At 35.9% G+C, this 15196-nt stretch overlaps 1 protein-coding gene across 2 annotated transcripts in view; it reads right to left on the minus strand.

Moving 5' to 3' along the window:
* Window positions 1–15196, minus strand: part of LOC111057128 (tetratricopeptide repeat protein 17) — a 69230-nt gene that overhangs the window by 47675 nt on the left and 6359 nt on the right. For both annotated transcript variants that reach the window (XM_039424837.1, XM_039424838.1), the window contains exons 3-6: window positions 12491–12605; window positions 8265–8479; window positions 5426–5593; window positions 2365–2484 (exon numbers count right to left, since the gene is read on the minus strand). In XM_039424837.1, the coding sequence (XP_039280771.1) occupies window positions 2365–2484; window positions 5426–5593; window positions 8265–8479; window positions 12491–12605 (618 nt within the window). The remainder of the gene's footprint in view (window positions 1–2364; window positions 2485–5425; window positions 5594–8264; window positions 8480–12490; window positions 12606–15196) is intronic.

A 15196-nucleotide genomic window follows, 5' to 3' on the forward strand; every position in this document is an offset into this window, starting at 1 on the left:
CGGAGGGTCACTAGACTACAATACTACCCGTTCAAAAACATTGAACATTCATGAAAATGTATCTTTCCATAAGCAACAAAATGCTCTTTTGAATCTTCTCGAAAGCACCGTGTTGCATCCGAAAAAATACACAAGGAACTTTAAAGTATTTTTCCATAAGCAACAAATGCTCTTTTGTATCTTCTCAAGAGCAAAGTGTTGCAACCGAAAAGATACAAAAGGAGCTTTAATGTATCTTTCCATAAGCAACAGATGCTCGTTTGTATCTTCTCAAAAGCAACATGTTGCATCCGAAAAGATACACAAGGAGCTTTAATATTTATTTAATATATCATCTGAAAAGATACACAAGGAGCTTTAATATTTATTTAATATATCATCTGAAAAGATACACAAGGAGCTTTAATATATCTTTCCATAAGCAACACATGCTCTTTTGTATCTTCTCAAAAGCAAAAAATCAAATTCTTTATTCAAAAAAAAAATTAAACAATCAAATGCATTCCAAAAATCAAATACAATACTGTTTCCTAATTTTTAATATGTGTTCCCTATAGGCTACCCTGTGTGGGGACACTTGAATATATATAATAAAATATTTATATACAAATTTAAATATTATATCATGAAGAACATAATAATTGAATATGGTATTATATTGAAATAAATCAATATGTCAATATTTATAATCATTCTTGCACACATTCATACGCACACACATTCACATATTCACACATGCGCACAAACACACACACACACACACATACACTTACACAAAACTTAAAACTATGTACGGAGTGGTTGCTGTTTTTTTTCATATTTAGTTCAATTTTATTCATAGTTAACGTTTCGTTTTTTTTTCAAAGTACTGATGTAATTAGACCATAAATGAATGCGTTTTGAAGAAAGAGACAGTGATTGAAATTTGATACTGTCTTACTGTTTACGCATACCGGACGGGATTTGTGAGTTCAATGATCTTTGATTGTTGCAGTGTTCATGTCGTGTAATGTTTAAATTATACTAAATTTAGACCTATATTAATTTAGTAAAAAAATCATTCGGGTTGTCTAGTTGTAAAATGAATTTCTTGATTTCTTTTCTAAATAACTGACGTGACGTTATTTTCCTTGTTGTTACTGGAAGTGAATTGAATATTTTTATAGCTATGTATTTGAAGTGTCGTCTGGAATGTTCTAATCTTGGTTTTGGGAGGTTAATGTCCTGTGAATTCCTGAGGTTTATTCTTTCTCTCATCAGTTGAATATCGAAATTATTTTCAGCTAAATCCAGCAATGCTTTGAATAGAAAAGAATGTCTCACTGATAATATTGATAGTTCTCTGAAGAGCATCATTGAACTATATTGTTAAGGTTTATTACAAATTATTTTTAATATATGTTTCTGACCAGTAATCACAGGTTTAATATGAACATTGTATGCACTCCCATAGCATATTTCCCATAGCATAAGTAATCGGGACCGACGGGAAATCGTTTCCACCGAAAGACGGAGTGGCCGTATCCATGTGATTGTGCTGGGTTAAAAACTTTTGGCCCCGGTCAAGATTCGAACACGGGTTCTCTTGATTATTAGACCGGCGCGTTATCACTTACTCCAACGAGCCACCCAATCTCTGTATGTCGGGAGCTACGTCCATCTAGGGACCAACACAGTCTATCAGCTGACATTCGTTCAACATGCTTTTTTCATTGTTGGTGATACGTTGCAACTCATTCATGAAGAATCTCTGTTTGTAGCGAAGAAATACACAATGAGCTTTAATGAATCTTCCCATAAGCAACAGATGCTCTTTTGTATCTTCTCAAAGGCAACGTGTTGTATCCGAAAAGACACACCACGAGCTTCAATGTATCTTTCCATAAGCAACATGTTGCATCCGAATAGATACACAAGTATATTTTATGGTATCCTTCCATAAGCAGCAGATGCTCTTTTGTATCTTCTCAAAAGCAACGTGTTTCATCCAAAAAGCTACACAAGGAGATTTAATGTATCTTTCCATAAGCAATAGATGCTCTTCTGTATCTTTTCAAAAGCAATGTGTTGCATCAGAAAAGATACACAAGGAGATTTTTGGAGTTAGGTCCTTTTAGCACAACACAGCCTATCAGCTGACATTTGTTCAACATGCTCTTTCATTGTTGGTGATACTTTGCAAGTCTCTCATTCATGAATAATCAAGAATCTCTGTGTGTAGGGAGCTTCCTCCATCTAGGGATCTAGGGCCTCAGAAGCCTGATGTTTTTGCAAAGCCGTGAATATTACCCCGCGAACCATACCTTGCCTATATGCCGTTTGAAAGTCACGGAGGCAGAGCTACGGGACGCGTACTGTACTGACCTTTGCAACGACTGGAGGGCCGAGTCCAGCTTGCGATGACAGAGCACGGACGAGCGAATCCGCTGGGCGGGCACCCAGTTCGGTCGCAGACGCAATGCATTGTCATAACACGCTACTGATCTGCAACAACATGCAACACCCTAAATCAAAATCAAATTAATTCATTTCCTCTTCAATGGCACAAACATGTTTAAATAATAGCAACAGAAATACAGAGAAATAATATTCTTCACATGGGCTATGTTGCCTGTGTGCGAAGAAGAGTAAATAAATATTATTATTATTAAGAAGAGTCTGAATTAAGGGTGTGCAAAGGCTAAAAATAAACTTCCTACTCATGATATTTTTCAAAGTTTTTCGATTTGTATATCATTAAGCTATCAAAATGAGAAAGTTTTCTCAAGAAAACATTTTTTCCCGATCATTACTTTTTGAGATATGAACGCCTGAAGTTTGAATTTTTGGAACAGAACATTTCAAATTCGGTATGATATAAATCCATGAGATTCAGAGGATCTGCAACAACTTCATGGTATTTTTAATCTAGTGAAACAAAAATTTTCATAAAATATCAATTTTTAAAAAGTTATTCAATTTACCAAAAATAACTCAACAAAAAGTTATTTTTGGTTATTCTTAGTAAATTGAATAGTCTTAAAATGGATATTTGAAAAAAAATGTTTTACTAGATCAACAATACCATGAAGAATCTATCCTCTAAATCTCATGGACTTATCTCTTCTCGAATTTTAAATGTTCTGTCCCAAAAATTTAAACTTTGGGCGCTCATATCTCAAAAAGTAGTGATCGGAGAAAATGTTTTCCTGGGAAAACTTTTTCATTTTGAAAGCTTAATGATATACAAATTGAAATACTTTGAAAAATATCACCAGTGGAAAGTTTATTTTTAGCCTTTGCACACCGTTTAAGTAAAATTCGTATGGCTTTTGTTGGTGGGGATTCCCTTGCGGGAAGGTCCCACCGCCTGAATATATAATTTAAGCCGTCAATGGGCCTTTCGACTATTGGATGGATTTATTTCAATGCTGTAAACGACCCCGAAGACTCCTTCTACAGCAAATATTGACAACAGGTTGAACAGCTAGAAGGAAATTCGATGAACGCACTATCCGAAAATTATTTGCCAGCCCGGGAATCGAACCTTCGGGGTAGTTTACAGCATTTACAGCACTTTGAATTTTCTTTAAAAAAATAATTATCGATTAGAATTTGAATAAATACAATTTTTCATTAATTTCCATCTTATGTGTGTAGAGGAAGTATTCAAAAAATAATTAAACGACTCGAGTTTCTAGTCTTCAGTAAAAAGAGCGTATGCACGTTCAATGATATAATTTTGTGATTTTGGGTGTATTATAATTATTATTATTAGCGTATGGCTTTGAATGGTGGGGAGACCCAAGGGTAGTTCCACCTCGCCATATATAGTCCAAAGTTCCCAAATGGAAAACCGGACACTAAGGTTATAGTGAGCACAATACTTCAAATTTACACTTTTCACTTCGGAATAAAGTTCATTTTGATGTTTAAACGTCCAAACATATACAAAACTGAAACAAAACACAAAACCACTAAGCCAAATTTAGAAAATATTAAATTTAGACAATAAATTTAGAGCCGAAAATTTATAGCACGTTACAATTTTGCCATGGCAACCATGTATTATAATTATTGTACAGGATGATTAAAAAAGGACTTTACAACTTTGAAAGCACATAAGTATTTATTGAAATTACTTACATAATTGAGAAAGGTGTCATATTGTTACAAAACACTTCAAGTTTAAGGTGTGGGTGTTATTTTGGTTGGATGTGACAGCCTTTGGTATAATGCGACATACATCCCACCGATAATCGATTTCTTGCCACACTCGTACCAGCATATCAGGCGTAACTTGTGCAACGGCAGCGATCCAAATGTGATCCGATTTCGGAGGTCATTAAGATTTTCTGGTAGAGGCGGAACATAAACCTTATCCTTGATGAAACCCCACAGGAAAAAATCCATCGATGTCGAATTCGGTGAGCGAGGTGGCCATGCAATTGGCCCTGCACGGCCAAACCAGCGAAGTTGAAAGCGATTGTCTAGAAAATCCCAAACTTCACCGTGGAAATGAGGTGGTGCACCCTCATGCTGAGCAAGATGAACAAGTGCCCTTTTACTTTCAACATGACGGTGCACCAGCTCATTTCCACAGAGGAGTTCGGGATTTTCTTGACAATTGCTTTCAACCGCGCTGGATTTACCATGAAGGGCCAATTGCATGGCCACCTCGCTCACCGGATTCAACATCGATGGATTTCTTCCTGTGGGGTTTCATTTATTTTTTACATTTTTAACAATACACACATTAAATACATGATCTATTACATGAGCTCAACATAATCTCCATACGGCAGAAGATTGAAGAAAATCTGCAAAACTGGAAAGAGCATTTTGAAAGGATGGAGAGCGACAGGATTCCCAGGGCAGTCATGTTGTATAACCCGGTTGGAAGGAGAAGTGTGGGCAGACCCCGTAAAAGATGGATGTGATGGTGAGTTTGAAGTCGGAACAGGCAATTTGCCTAATCCTTGTAGGAAGACGACGACGACGATATTGGGCAACCCACAAACGGACAACGACTCAAGGTTCTAGTCTTCAGTAAGAACTCACTTCGCTCGTTCAATGATATAGTGGTATCAAAGAGAAAAGATAGCATAGATAGATATCCCACGGTATAGGTAGTTTATGTTCCAAATTTCAAGCCGATTACTGTTGACTACTGTCTATTATTACTGTCCTGGGCGGATGAGAGGTAAGAACGGCACAGTATGAGAAACTACAAGCATCACAAAGCTTCACGGAAAACAACTACTAGGACCATCGTGTATTAACAGTGAAATTTGGAGCATAAACACCCCATACCATGAGATATCTTCTTATGCTATCTTTTCTTCATAGAAAAAGGTGGTATTGAGTATATTAGTATTGTATAATAATTCATTCATAATATTATATTGGCGATTTGGAAAAAAATAATATTGGGCGGGGTTATTACCGATTATAGTCGCCGAGGCCGGCATAGACGGTGGCGAGCGCATAATGCGAGAGCGGTCGGTTGGGGGCGTGGTCTACGGCTGCATGCAACAAGATGGCCGCCTCTGGTCGCAGCTGAGCCCTCTGCAGCAGGCAGCCCAAGTTCAGCAGAGGAACGTCTCGGTACATCCTGTAAATGCAATTTTCCTTTTGAAGCTCGGACATAGAAGGCAGTACAGCAATATTACAACCATATAACAGTATTTCATATTCTTTTATTGATTTAATGATACACAGTTATTTTTTAGAATGATTTGAGAAGGATGAGTTTATATTGTTCGATGAGTTTTAAATTATTTATAATATGATAAAGAAAAGAACTGACATATACACGTAAGGGATAGGAAATTCACGAATGACGCACCATCACGTCTGAACTAACTAGTAGTTCTGTGAACAGTAGACCTCACGCAGTATTCTCATCCACAAGTAGTACCTGATTGAAACTATAGATCTTATGAAAATACAGCAATAGACTGGCTTCTCCACACATCTGTGTAATCACTTGTCAGCTGATTTATGATGAATAATTCTATAGTCTGATTTTTACTCTAATATTGGCGTATGAAGGAGGCTCCTTTCTCCTTTTATATTATCACTAGCCGTCAGGCTCGCTTCGCTCGCCATATCCGTCTAGCCAGGGGGCTCCGCTCTCTGGACCCCCGACTGGATCGTCCAAAAATGAGATCAGCAGGCTCGCTTCGTTCGCCTGCATTTTTCATTATTTGAGCATTTTTATCATATATTAGGACGATCCAGTCGGGGATCCAGACTAAACGTCTGGCTAAACGGATATGGCGAGCGAAGCGAGCCTGACTGCTAGTAACATAATATTTCCAGGATTGAAGTAGCAGTGCCCAATCAATTTTTTCGCGATAAATGCATTTCAAACTTCAACTTGGTGCCAACCTAACAAAGTCAACTCAACTTAATGCCAACCTGACAAAATTATTAATTTAGTTGCCAGTTAACAACTGTTTCGAAGAGGTACTCTATCTAGATTATAGTTCTATAGTAACATATGATATGGAAATTTCAATTATAATTAAGAGATTGGGAGAAGAAGAATATACATGCTAAAAGACGAACTTTAAACCATTAAAAACAACCCTTAGAGTAAAAATATTGCCAAAAGATTTCTTAGTGCGCCTCTAAATGGCCAACTGAACATACCTACCAAATTTGAACGTTTTTGGTCCGGTAGATTTTTAGTTATGCGAATGAGTGAGTGAGTGAGTGAATCAGTCAGTCAGTGAGTGAGTGCCATTTCGCTTTTATATATATAGATAGATAGATTAAAATGCAACATTTCCAAAAACCTTGTATATACGTCGACGCGCAATTAAAAAAGGAACATACCTGTCAAATTTCATGAAAATCTATTACCGCGTTTCGCCGTAAATGCGCAACATATAAACATTTAAACATTCAAACATTTAAACATTAAGAGAAATGCCAAACCGTCGACTTGAATCTTAGACCTCACTTCTCTCGGTCAATCAACTGATCAACTTGAAATGTTGCATATAGATTCTTAATTTACCAAGGATTGTTATAGTTTCAATTGAATGAAAAAGACTAAGAAATTGTCAAAAAACCACTGATTTGATTTTATTTTCATTCAATGTGAATAATTACCACAATATCAACTTCTCAACTACACAAAAAGTGAAAATAGTTTCAATTCTTCTTCAGTATGTCAAGTTTTCAGTTCGTCAAGTTGTTAATTAGACCCTTGTGGAGCAGGGGACCTGCCAGTATTTCATATTTTTCCAAGGGTTTAAAATTATGTATATTTGTTATACGTACGTGATCTAGTGAACGAAGAATTGTCTGTATCAATATACTATATTTTTTGTAAATATAATAATTTGTCTGACTGTTTGAATATCTGCCCACAAGTGTTTAGAGCAATAGATAACATTGATGTCAGAGCTAATCTTGACTGATCTTGATTCTGAAACCTAATCAATTTGTCTACGTTTTGCAATGTAGCCAATATAGTCGTTATGGAATTGGCAATGATTTTGATATCTTGGGTAACGCATGCGCTCTGAGCTCAACAATTCAAGTTAGTGGTCGAGTAGCTGGCATACTAACTCTACCGAGCTGACTCTACTCTACATAATGATTCAATGACTTACTTGGTCGAGTAACTGTTTCACTAAAATTGAGAATAGTAGGTAAAGTGTGTTGTCTAGTGAACAGAACTAACCTTAAAATGTCAATACTTTTTAATAAATTAACACTTTTTAATAAATCAATACTTTTTAATAAATTAATACTTTTTAATAAATAACAATACTTCTTGAACTTGATAGCCTATGGCACGACTCTGCTCTACTAGCTCTAGACTGTTTTCATTAGCATAGTTTTTTTTGTGTAGTTGAGAAGTTGATATTGTGGTAATTATTCATATTGAATGAAAAAGACTGAGAAATTGTCAAAAAACCACAGATTTATTGATACTTAGTAAGACCGGTTTCGGTTATTACACCATTGTCAATCTCTGATAAACCGAGATTATCAGAGATTGACAATGGTGTAATAACCGAAACCGGTCTTCCTAAGTATCAATAAATCTGTGGTTTTTTGACAATTTCTTAGTTTTTTTCATTCAACATTAGTATAGTAGTGGTAGAGTAGAGTGAGAAGCGGTGGTGGGGGAAAGCAAGTGGTAGAGTACTATCCCACGAGTTAGCTCGGTAGAGTTATGCCAGTTACTCGACCACAAACTCTACTAGTGAAAAGCTAACAGGTTCAAGTGTTTGGGAGACAAATGGACAATGATTCATTAGTACCTTGGCACATAATGCATGGCCAGCTTGGCACACTGCACAGCCTTCTGTAGATCGCCCTCAACCTGCCAGTGCAGAGCGGCCAGGTTGTAGAGGAACCAGGAGGTGTTGTTGCGCCTCAACCCGGCCACCAGCTGACGGCCCGTCACGCTGATCAGTGAGTCTAAGTCGGCCGACACGTCAATCAATTTCGTGAAATTCCACGGCTGTGATAATACCTGTACAAATGTGCAACCATCTTCAGTAGGTAATATAACTGCAAATATTTCCCTTGTATCAATTCATTGCCAATCGGATAGTACAATTTAAACAGAATGGAAAGAATAGTGTGTAACAAGGCCTATAAAAACCAGGTCAAGACACCCATTTTCCTTATGGAGCGGCCATTTTGTGGGGTTTTTATGGCGGTTCATTTGAAAATCCAATCTGATTGGATTTGCTCGTAACAAAATCATGATTTATGCATTTTAAAAACAATATTCTGGTTCAGATAATATGTGAAATCAGGTTTTTGATTCTTTAATAATGAAATTTCAATAATAAATGGTTCAATAATTTATTTATTAATAAAAATAGTTCTTATTCTTGTTATGATTTATGAAACACGTTATGATTCATAAGGCATTGGGACAAGAGGCTAACCTCAAAAACAGTTTAAAGTTCTCAATCAATTTATACCGCGCAAGATACTCGGGCCACTCCCGTGTTTTGGATGTACACGTTAAGCTGTCGGTCCCGGTTGCTTAAAAACCAGTCGTTAGATCAAGTCAGAGGCCCTGAAATTGATCAGTTGCGACCTGAAAACTCTGACACCAGACCTGAGCCAGCCAGGTCAATCGATATTATTATTATTAAATCTAAAAATCAACAATTCATTACCTAGTTGGAATCTATTATTCTGTCGGAAGAATTTATTTTAGAATTCAAAACCAAGCAATATCACTTGAAAAAAATTAAAAATAACACATCATGTTGTTTAATCTATAATGATAACAGCTGATAAATTTGAAAATTGGTAAACTAGAACCCCACAAAATGGCGATTTTGCAATGCATTACGGGATCGTGTCATGACCTGTATTTATAGACATTGGCGTGTAAGTGCAAATGCACGTCAGAGCATGCATGAACCGAGAAACTAAATGTGGAAATAGGCATTAAAACACGTTATGACTTGTCTGTAGCTGTTCACACTGAACGCAACCAGCAAGTGCAAGTTCATTAATTATTATTATTATATTGACTATTTCTCTTTCCAGATTTTTTTCTCATCTGCGCGCTTGGTCATGCATGACTAAGCGTGCACCTGCACATATACTCATTCAAAGTGATCATACATGTTAAGGTGCGTACAGACTTTCGCTCTGCTCCGCAACCGAATTTCACTCGAGCAGAGCGATTGATGATCGACCGGGGAGCAAGAGTGGAACGCGAGAAGAGCTAACATCTCCTTTAAAGCTGCGTACACATATTAGCGCTTCCAACCAGCACCGAGCACGCTCCTCCCTCGTACCGCCCTCGTACCACCATCGAACCACAGTCGCACCGCCCACGCACCCATCATGAACGTTATGGAAGATGTTAGATCTTCTCGCGTTCCCCGGTCGAACGACTCTTGCTCCCCGGTCGATCATCAATCGCTCTGCTGGAGTGACGTTCGGTTGCGGAGCAGAGCGAAAGTCTGTAGCACCTTAACGTTCATGATCGGTGCGTGTAAAGAGCGGAGGCGGAGCGATTGCGGAACGAGGGCGGAGCGTGCGCGGGGCGGGTTGGAGGCGCGTATATCTGTACGCTTTACATGTTAAGTACTTTACATGTATACGCTTTACGCGTATAGCTTTACATGTCATGTAATCTCTATAATTCTGGATATAAGTGTTCAAAAAGGAAGAGCATTCCATAAAAAATTAAGTGAGAAATATTAACTGGTAGTTTTTATAGTTAGCTATCCTTGTCCTATTTTATTCAATGTGGTTTCTTAGTTAAAATACTCTGATAATGGTGGCTATGCATTGGCTAAATGAGCTGGAATTGGAGAGTGAGCATGGTTAGTGTGAATGTGTGAGTGATTGGTTGCTAATTTTTCTTTCTTTCTTCTTTTTATATTTTTCTACTTCTCTATAAATTCATAAATTATCAGATACACATTCCTGCTCGCAGACGTAGAGTTTTGTACTCTCAGCAAGCAGTATTTTTCTATCCAAATTCACAAATTATTCCTGGTTTAGCATGTTCGAATTCTTGTCTGATGTTATTGTTTAATAAATTAAACTTTTATGTACTTTATAAAATATTAACTCATTACTCTAATATTGTTAAGCTGTATTATTTTTTTCATAATTTGTAAATATTGTGAATTGGATTGAATAAAATTTGAATTTGAATTTGTCTGTCATTAGACAAAGCAGACAGCTCTATTCTTTTCCAACTTTGAAACGTTGCCAAATCGTTTGTAGGCTGTGAAGAAATATAATGAACTACCAGAATATTAATTTAATCTCAATTATGACAATGAATGATTGATTTATGAAAAACATATATTTTCTTGGTGAATATAATTTATTCAAGAAATATTTGATAATTATTAACAAGAAACAATTAATATTATATCAGATATAAAGGGATGACTTGAATTACAGACATCTACTATAGAAGGCGGTGGAAAAATAAACATGGCAGCTATGCTGTCCTATCATTTCCACTGACTCAATAATGAGAATCTCACTATAGTAATTCCGGAACACTTTTATTAATTGGAAAAAATGAAACATCAACTTAAATTCAATTAATTATCAAATTTTCTAAAAATAATTACTGAAAAGATAACTGAAAATGGAAAGCGTCTTCGCAAAAATTGGTCTTCCTGTTACATGGTTTTGAATGATCTTTACCTGATGTTCTTCAAAGATCACAAATCATTCTCAGCTATCTATCTATATATATATATATATATATATATAATATAGTTGATCATAATCAAAAGTCACTTTGTTAATAACGACTTACCTCACTCACTGACTGACTGACTCACTCACTCACTCACTCACTCGCATAACTAAAAATCTACCGGACCAAAACCGTTCAAATTTGGTAGGTATGTTCAGTTGACCCTTTAGAAGCGCACTAAGAAATCTTTTGGCGATATTCTAACCCTAAGGGTTCTTTTTAAGGGTTTAAAGTTTGTCTTTTAGCATGTATATTCTTCTTCTCCCAATCTCTTAATTATAATTGAGATTTCCAAATCATATGTTACTATAGAACTATAATCTAGATAGAGTACCTCTTCGAAACAGTTGTTAACTGGCAACTAAATTAATAATTTTGTCAGGTTGGCATTAAGTTGAGTTGACTTTGTTAGGTTGGCACAAAGTTGAAGATTTAAAAGCATTTATCGCGGAAAAATTGATTGGGCACTGCTACTTCAATCCTGGGAATATTATACTACTAGCCGTCAGGCTCGCTTCGCTCACCATATCCGTTTAGCCAGACATTTAGTCTGGACCCCCGACTGGATTGTCCTAACATGATAAAAATGCAGGCGAGCGAAGCGAGCCTGCTAATCTCATTCTTGGACGATCCAGTCGGGGGTCCAGGGGGCGGAGCCCCCTGGCTAGACGGATATGGCAAGCGAAGCGAGCCTGACGGCTAGTAATATTATAAAATAATAATTTATTGTTGAAAATATAGTTGATCATAATCAAAAGTCACTTTGTTAATAACGACTTACCATAGCTGAGAATGATTTGTGATCTTTGAAGAACATCAGGTAAAGATCATTCAAAACCATGTAACAGGAAGACCAATTTTTGCGAAGACGCTTTCCATTTTCAGTTATCTTTTCAGTAATTATTTTTAGAAAATTTGATAATTAATTGAATTTAAGTTGATGTTTCATTTTTTCCAATTAATAAAAGTGTTCCGGAATTACTATAGTGAGATTCTCATTATTGAGTCAGTGGAAATGATAGGACAGCATAGCTGCCATGTTTATTTTTCCACCGCCTTCTATAGTAGATGTCTGTAATTCAAGTAATCCCTTTATATCTGATATAATATTAATTGATTCTTGTTAATAATTATCAAATAGTTCTTGAATAAATTATATTCACCAAGAAAATAAATTTAAGAAATTTATGTGATCATAAATTGAATCTTCATTTTAAAACTATTATTTATAATATTATATATTATTTAACTACAGAATAGGTTGAAGTGATTGTGAAAGAATACCTGAATGTGAGGAAACATGTGCATACTAAAATTCAAGGACGAAAATTGTGTGCAATCCGGACTGTCGGGAGTCTCCTTGGGAATATCGCTCTCTTCCGGTAACAGCTCATCAAGACTGAAAATTGAAAACAAAAGGTACCCTCAAATTGTCTGACAAGTATAATCATTCATAATACAATGTTCTATTTATTCTATCAAAATTTTTAAAATGAACAGTTTTAGCCTATAATCCTGTTGTTTCTTTTCGCCCAATTATTCATGAGTTAATATATATACAGAGTGTTCCACCAAGGTTATAACAGCTGTTGACCATAGATTCTACTCGATATTTCTGACAAAAAATGTCAAGTAAACTTTGCTAAACTAAGCTGTTAGTGAATTTCCTAATTTTGAAGGTGTTCATTCCAGATATTAGCAGTTTTGAACACTTTATCATGGAACTTACCTTTTCGAATTTATACTCATTCGAAAGCTTAATCATAAGCAAAAGGCATAATCTAATTTTTTAAAACATATTTTAAAGCGTGGATTTTTTTTTCTCTATTATTGTATAAAACTAGGAAACAACCAATGTAACTAACTAGCTGATTGCAACTCTCACCAGCGGGCAAGGCTTGATTCCTTTTGCTGGTGATGCCGGATTACCATTGAGAATCTAATTATGATTTTGGTATTATTTATGCTTAATTTTTATTTTAATTATTTTATACTTTTGATTATAAAATTATGTATTTTCTTTTATTATGTTTTGAATATGTATTTATTGTATGACAAATGAATGATTTGATTTGATTATAATCACCCGGAGAAAAATCGAGAAAAAACTGTTTGAAATTTTACTTTGAATTTGAAGAATAGCATTTAAGTTTAAGCCCTAATAAAAAACTACAAAATCTCTAACAACAAATAAAATTACATTAATCTTGTTAGAAATGTTTTTCTCTTTCCAACAATACCCTTGAAATTGAAATTCGACCAGTAGTTTTCCAGCTATTGAGTATTTAATGACCGGAAGTAGGCATATTCTGAAAATATCGAAAAATCTATATATCTCGAAAACTAAGGTCGATAGGGGAAAAGTTTACTTAACATTTTTTGTCAGAAATGTCGAGTAGAATCTATGGTCAACGGCTGTTACAACCTTGGTGGGACACCCTGTATATGCATATGCATAATTAGGCCACGGTTAAGAATAATTTTACACCTTATATGTTAAATAGATTCAAGTAAGTTGTGGAGCCACTGACAAGCCTCCTCTCCAGCAGCATGAACTTCAGTCAGACCTCCATGATATGAATATTGTGGACACTCAGATATCAGGGGCCTGTTTCACAAATGTGCAAGTAGGTTACAAGTCTTGTTGCCAACCATGGTTTTGGAGAACAAGTGTTTCATTGATTGAATCTGACCACATTGGCACAGAGGGTCAGAGTTGTATCCCCATACTGTCGTCAGCTCAGCACACCTTCCCACCTGCGTCCTGAACCGGTTAAGGCCACACCACTCTCTACGTCTCAGCTGGGTACGACCTGATCAGTTGCGACCTGAAAACTCTGACACCAGACCTGAGCCATCCAGGTCACTCGATATTATTATTATTATTAGCTGGGTGCCAGCGACAATGTCATTAGGGCCATTCACAAGACCTCTGTTCCTAACCTCTCCCTGCAACCATCTCAGTCTCCATAGCTCCTTCTCACTTCTTATTTCTTCCAACTCATCAAGTCTTAAGTATGATATTGTCCGTTTTGAACTATTTTCAACGACACTACTGTCTAATTGACTGTAGATTGACAAAGTCTAATTGGCACTACAGTAAATTAGACTGTAGTTTCGTTGAAAATAGTTCAAAACGGGCTATTAATTGCAATTCGTGAAATAGATGAGTATGATTGAATGAAAAAGACTAAGAAATTGTCAATTTTGTATATTTTAAATAATGTTCATTCAATATCAACTTCTCAACTACACAAAAAGATGATACAATATTATATGTATCTATGATTGTATAAATAAATGAATGGAATAATAATTAATCTATCAAGCGTACATAAATGACAGTGCAACAAGTTTTGAGCAAAGTAGATTAAAAGATATACAGGTAAATGAAGATTAGAATGAGATGAAGACGATTGACAAATGATAATTATCCTCAATAGATTTGTAATTTTTTACCTCGTAGTGAATCACAATTTCCTTCAAGATGTGACAAAAATTAAGTGATGAAGAATGGCTAAGGTGAAAGTGGCAAGCTTTTTTTTCATGTACCATGATATTCATATAAGTTCTAGACTTGTGCGTGAGTAGTGGTGGAGATGATGATGATGATGATGATGATGAGGTATGTCCGAAGCGGATGAAATTCACTTCATCAAGATCTCAGTCGATCAAGAATCAGTCCAAGTTGACAACTTCAATACGTCATCCTATTGCTTTGAGAAAATCCAGTGGATACAGTGGATTAATATATTTAGTTCTAAAGTTGACAAAAAAATTCGTTGACTGTGTATCAATATAGAGAGAATATAGCAAAGTAGATATCCCAGGGCGTTTATGTTTGAAAATTCAATGTTAACTCAAGCCGATAGTACAAGTAGTTCTTTTTCGTGAAGCTTTGTGACACTGTTAGTCCTTTATGTGCCGTTCTAAAGCTGCGTACACATATTCGCGCTTCCAACCCGCACCGAGCACGCTCCTCCCTTGTAC

This window comes from Nilaparvata lugens, chromosome 3 (genome assembly GCF_014356525.2).
Source record: "Nilaparvata lugens isolate BPH chromosome 3, ASM1435652v1, whole genome shotgun sequence".
NCBI lineage: Eukaryota > Metazoa > Arthropoda > Insecta > Hemiptera > Delphacidae > Nilaparvata > Nilaparvata lugens.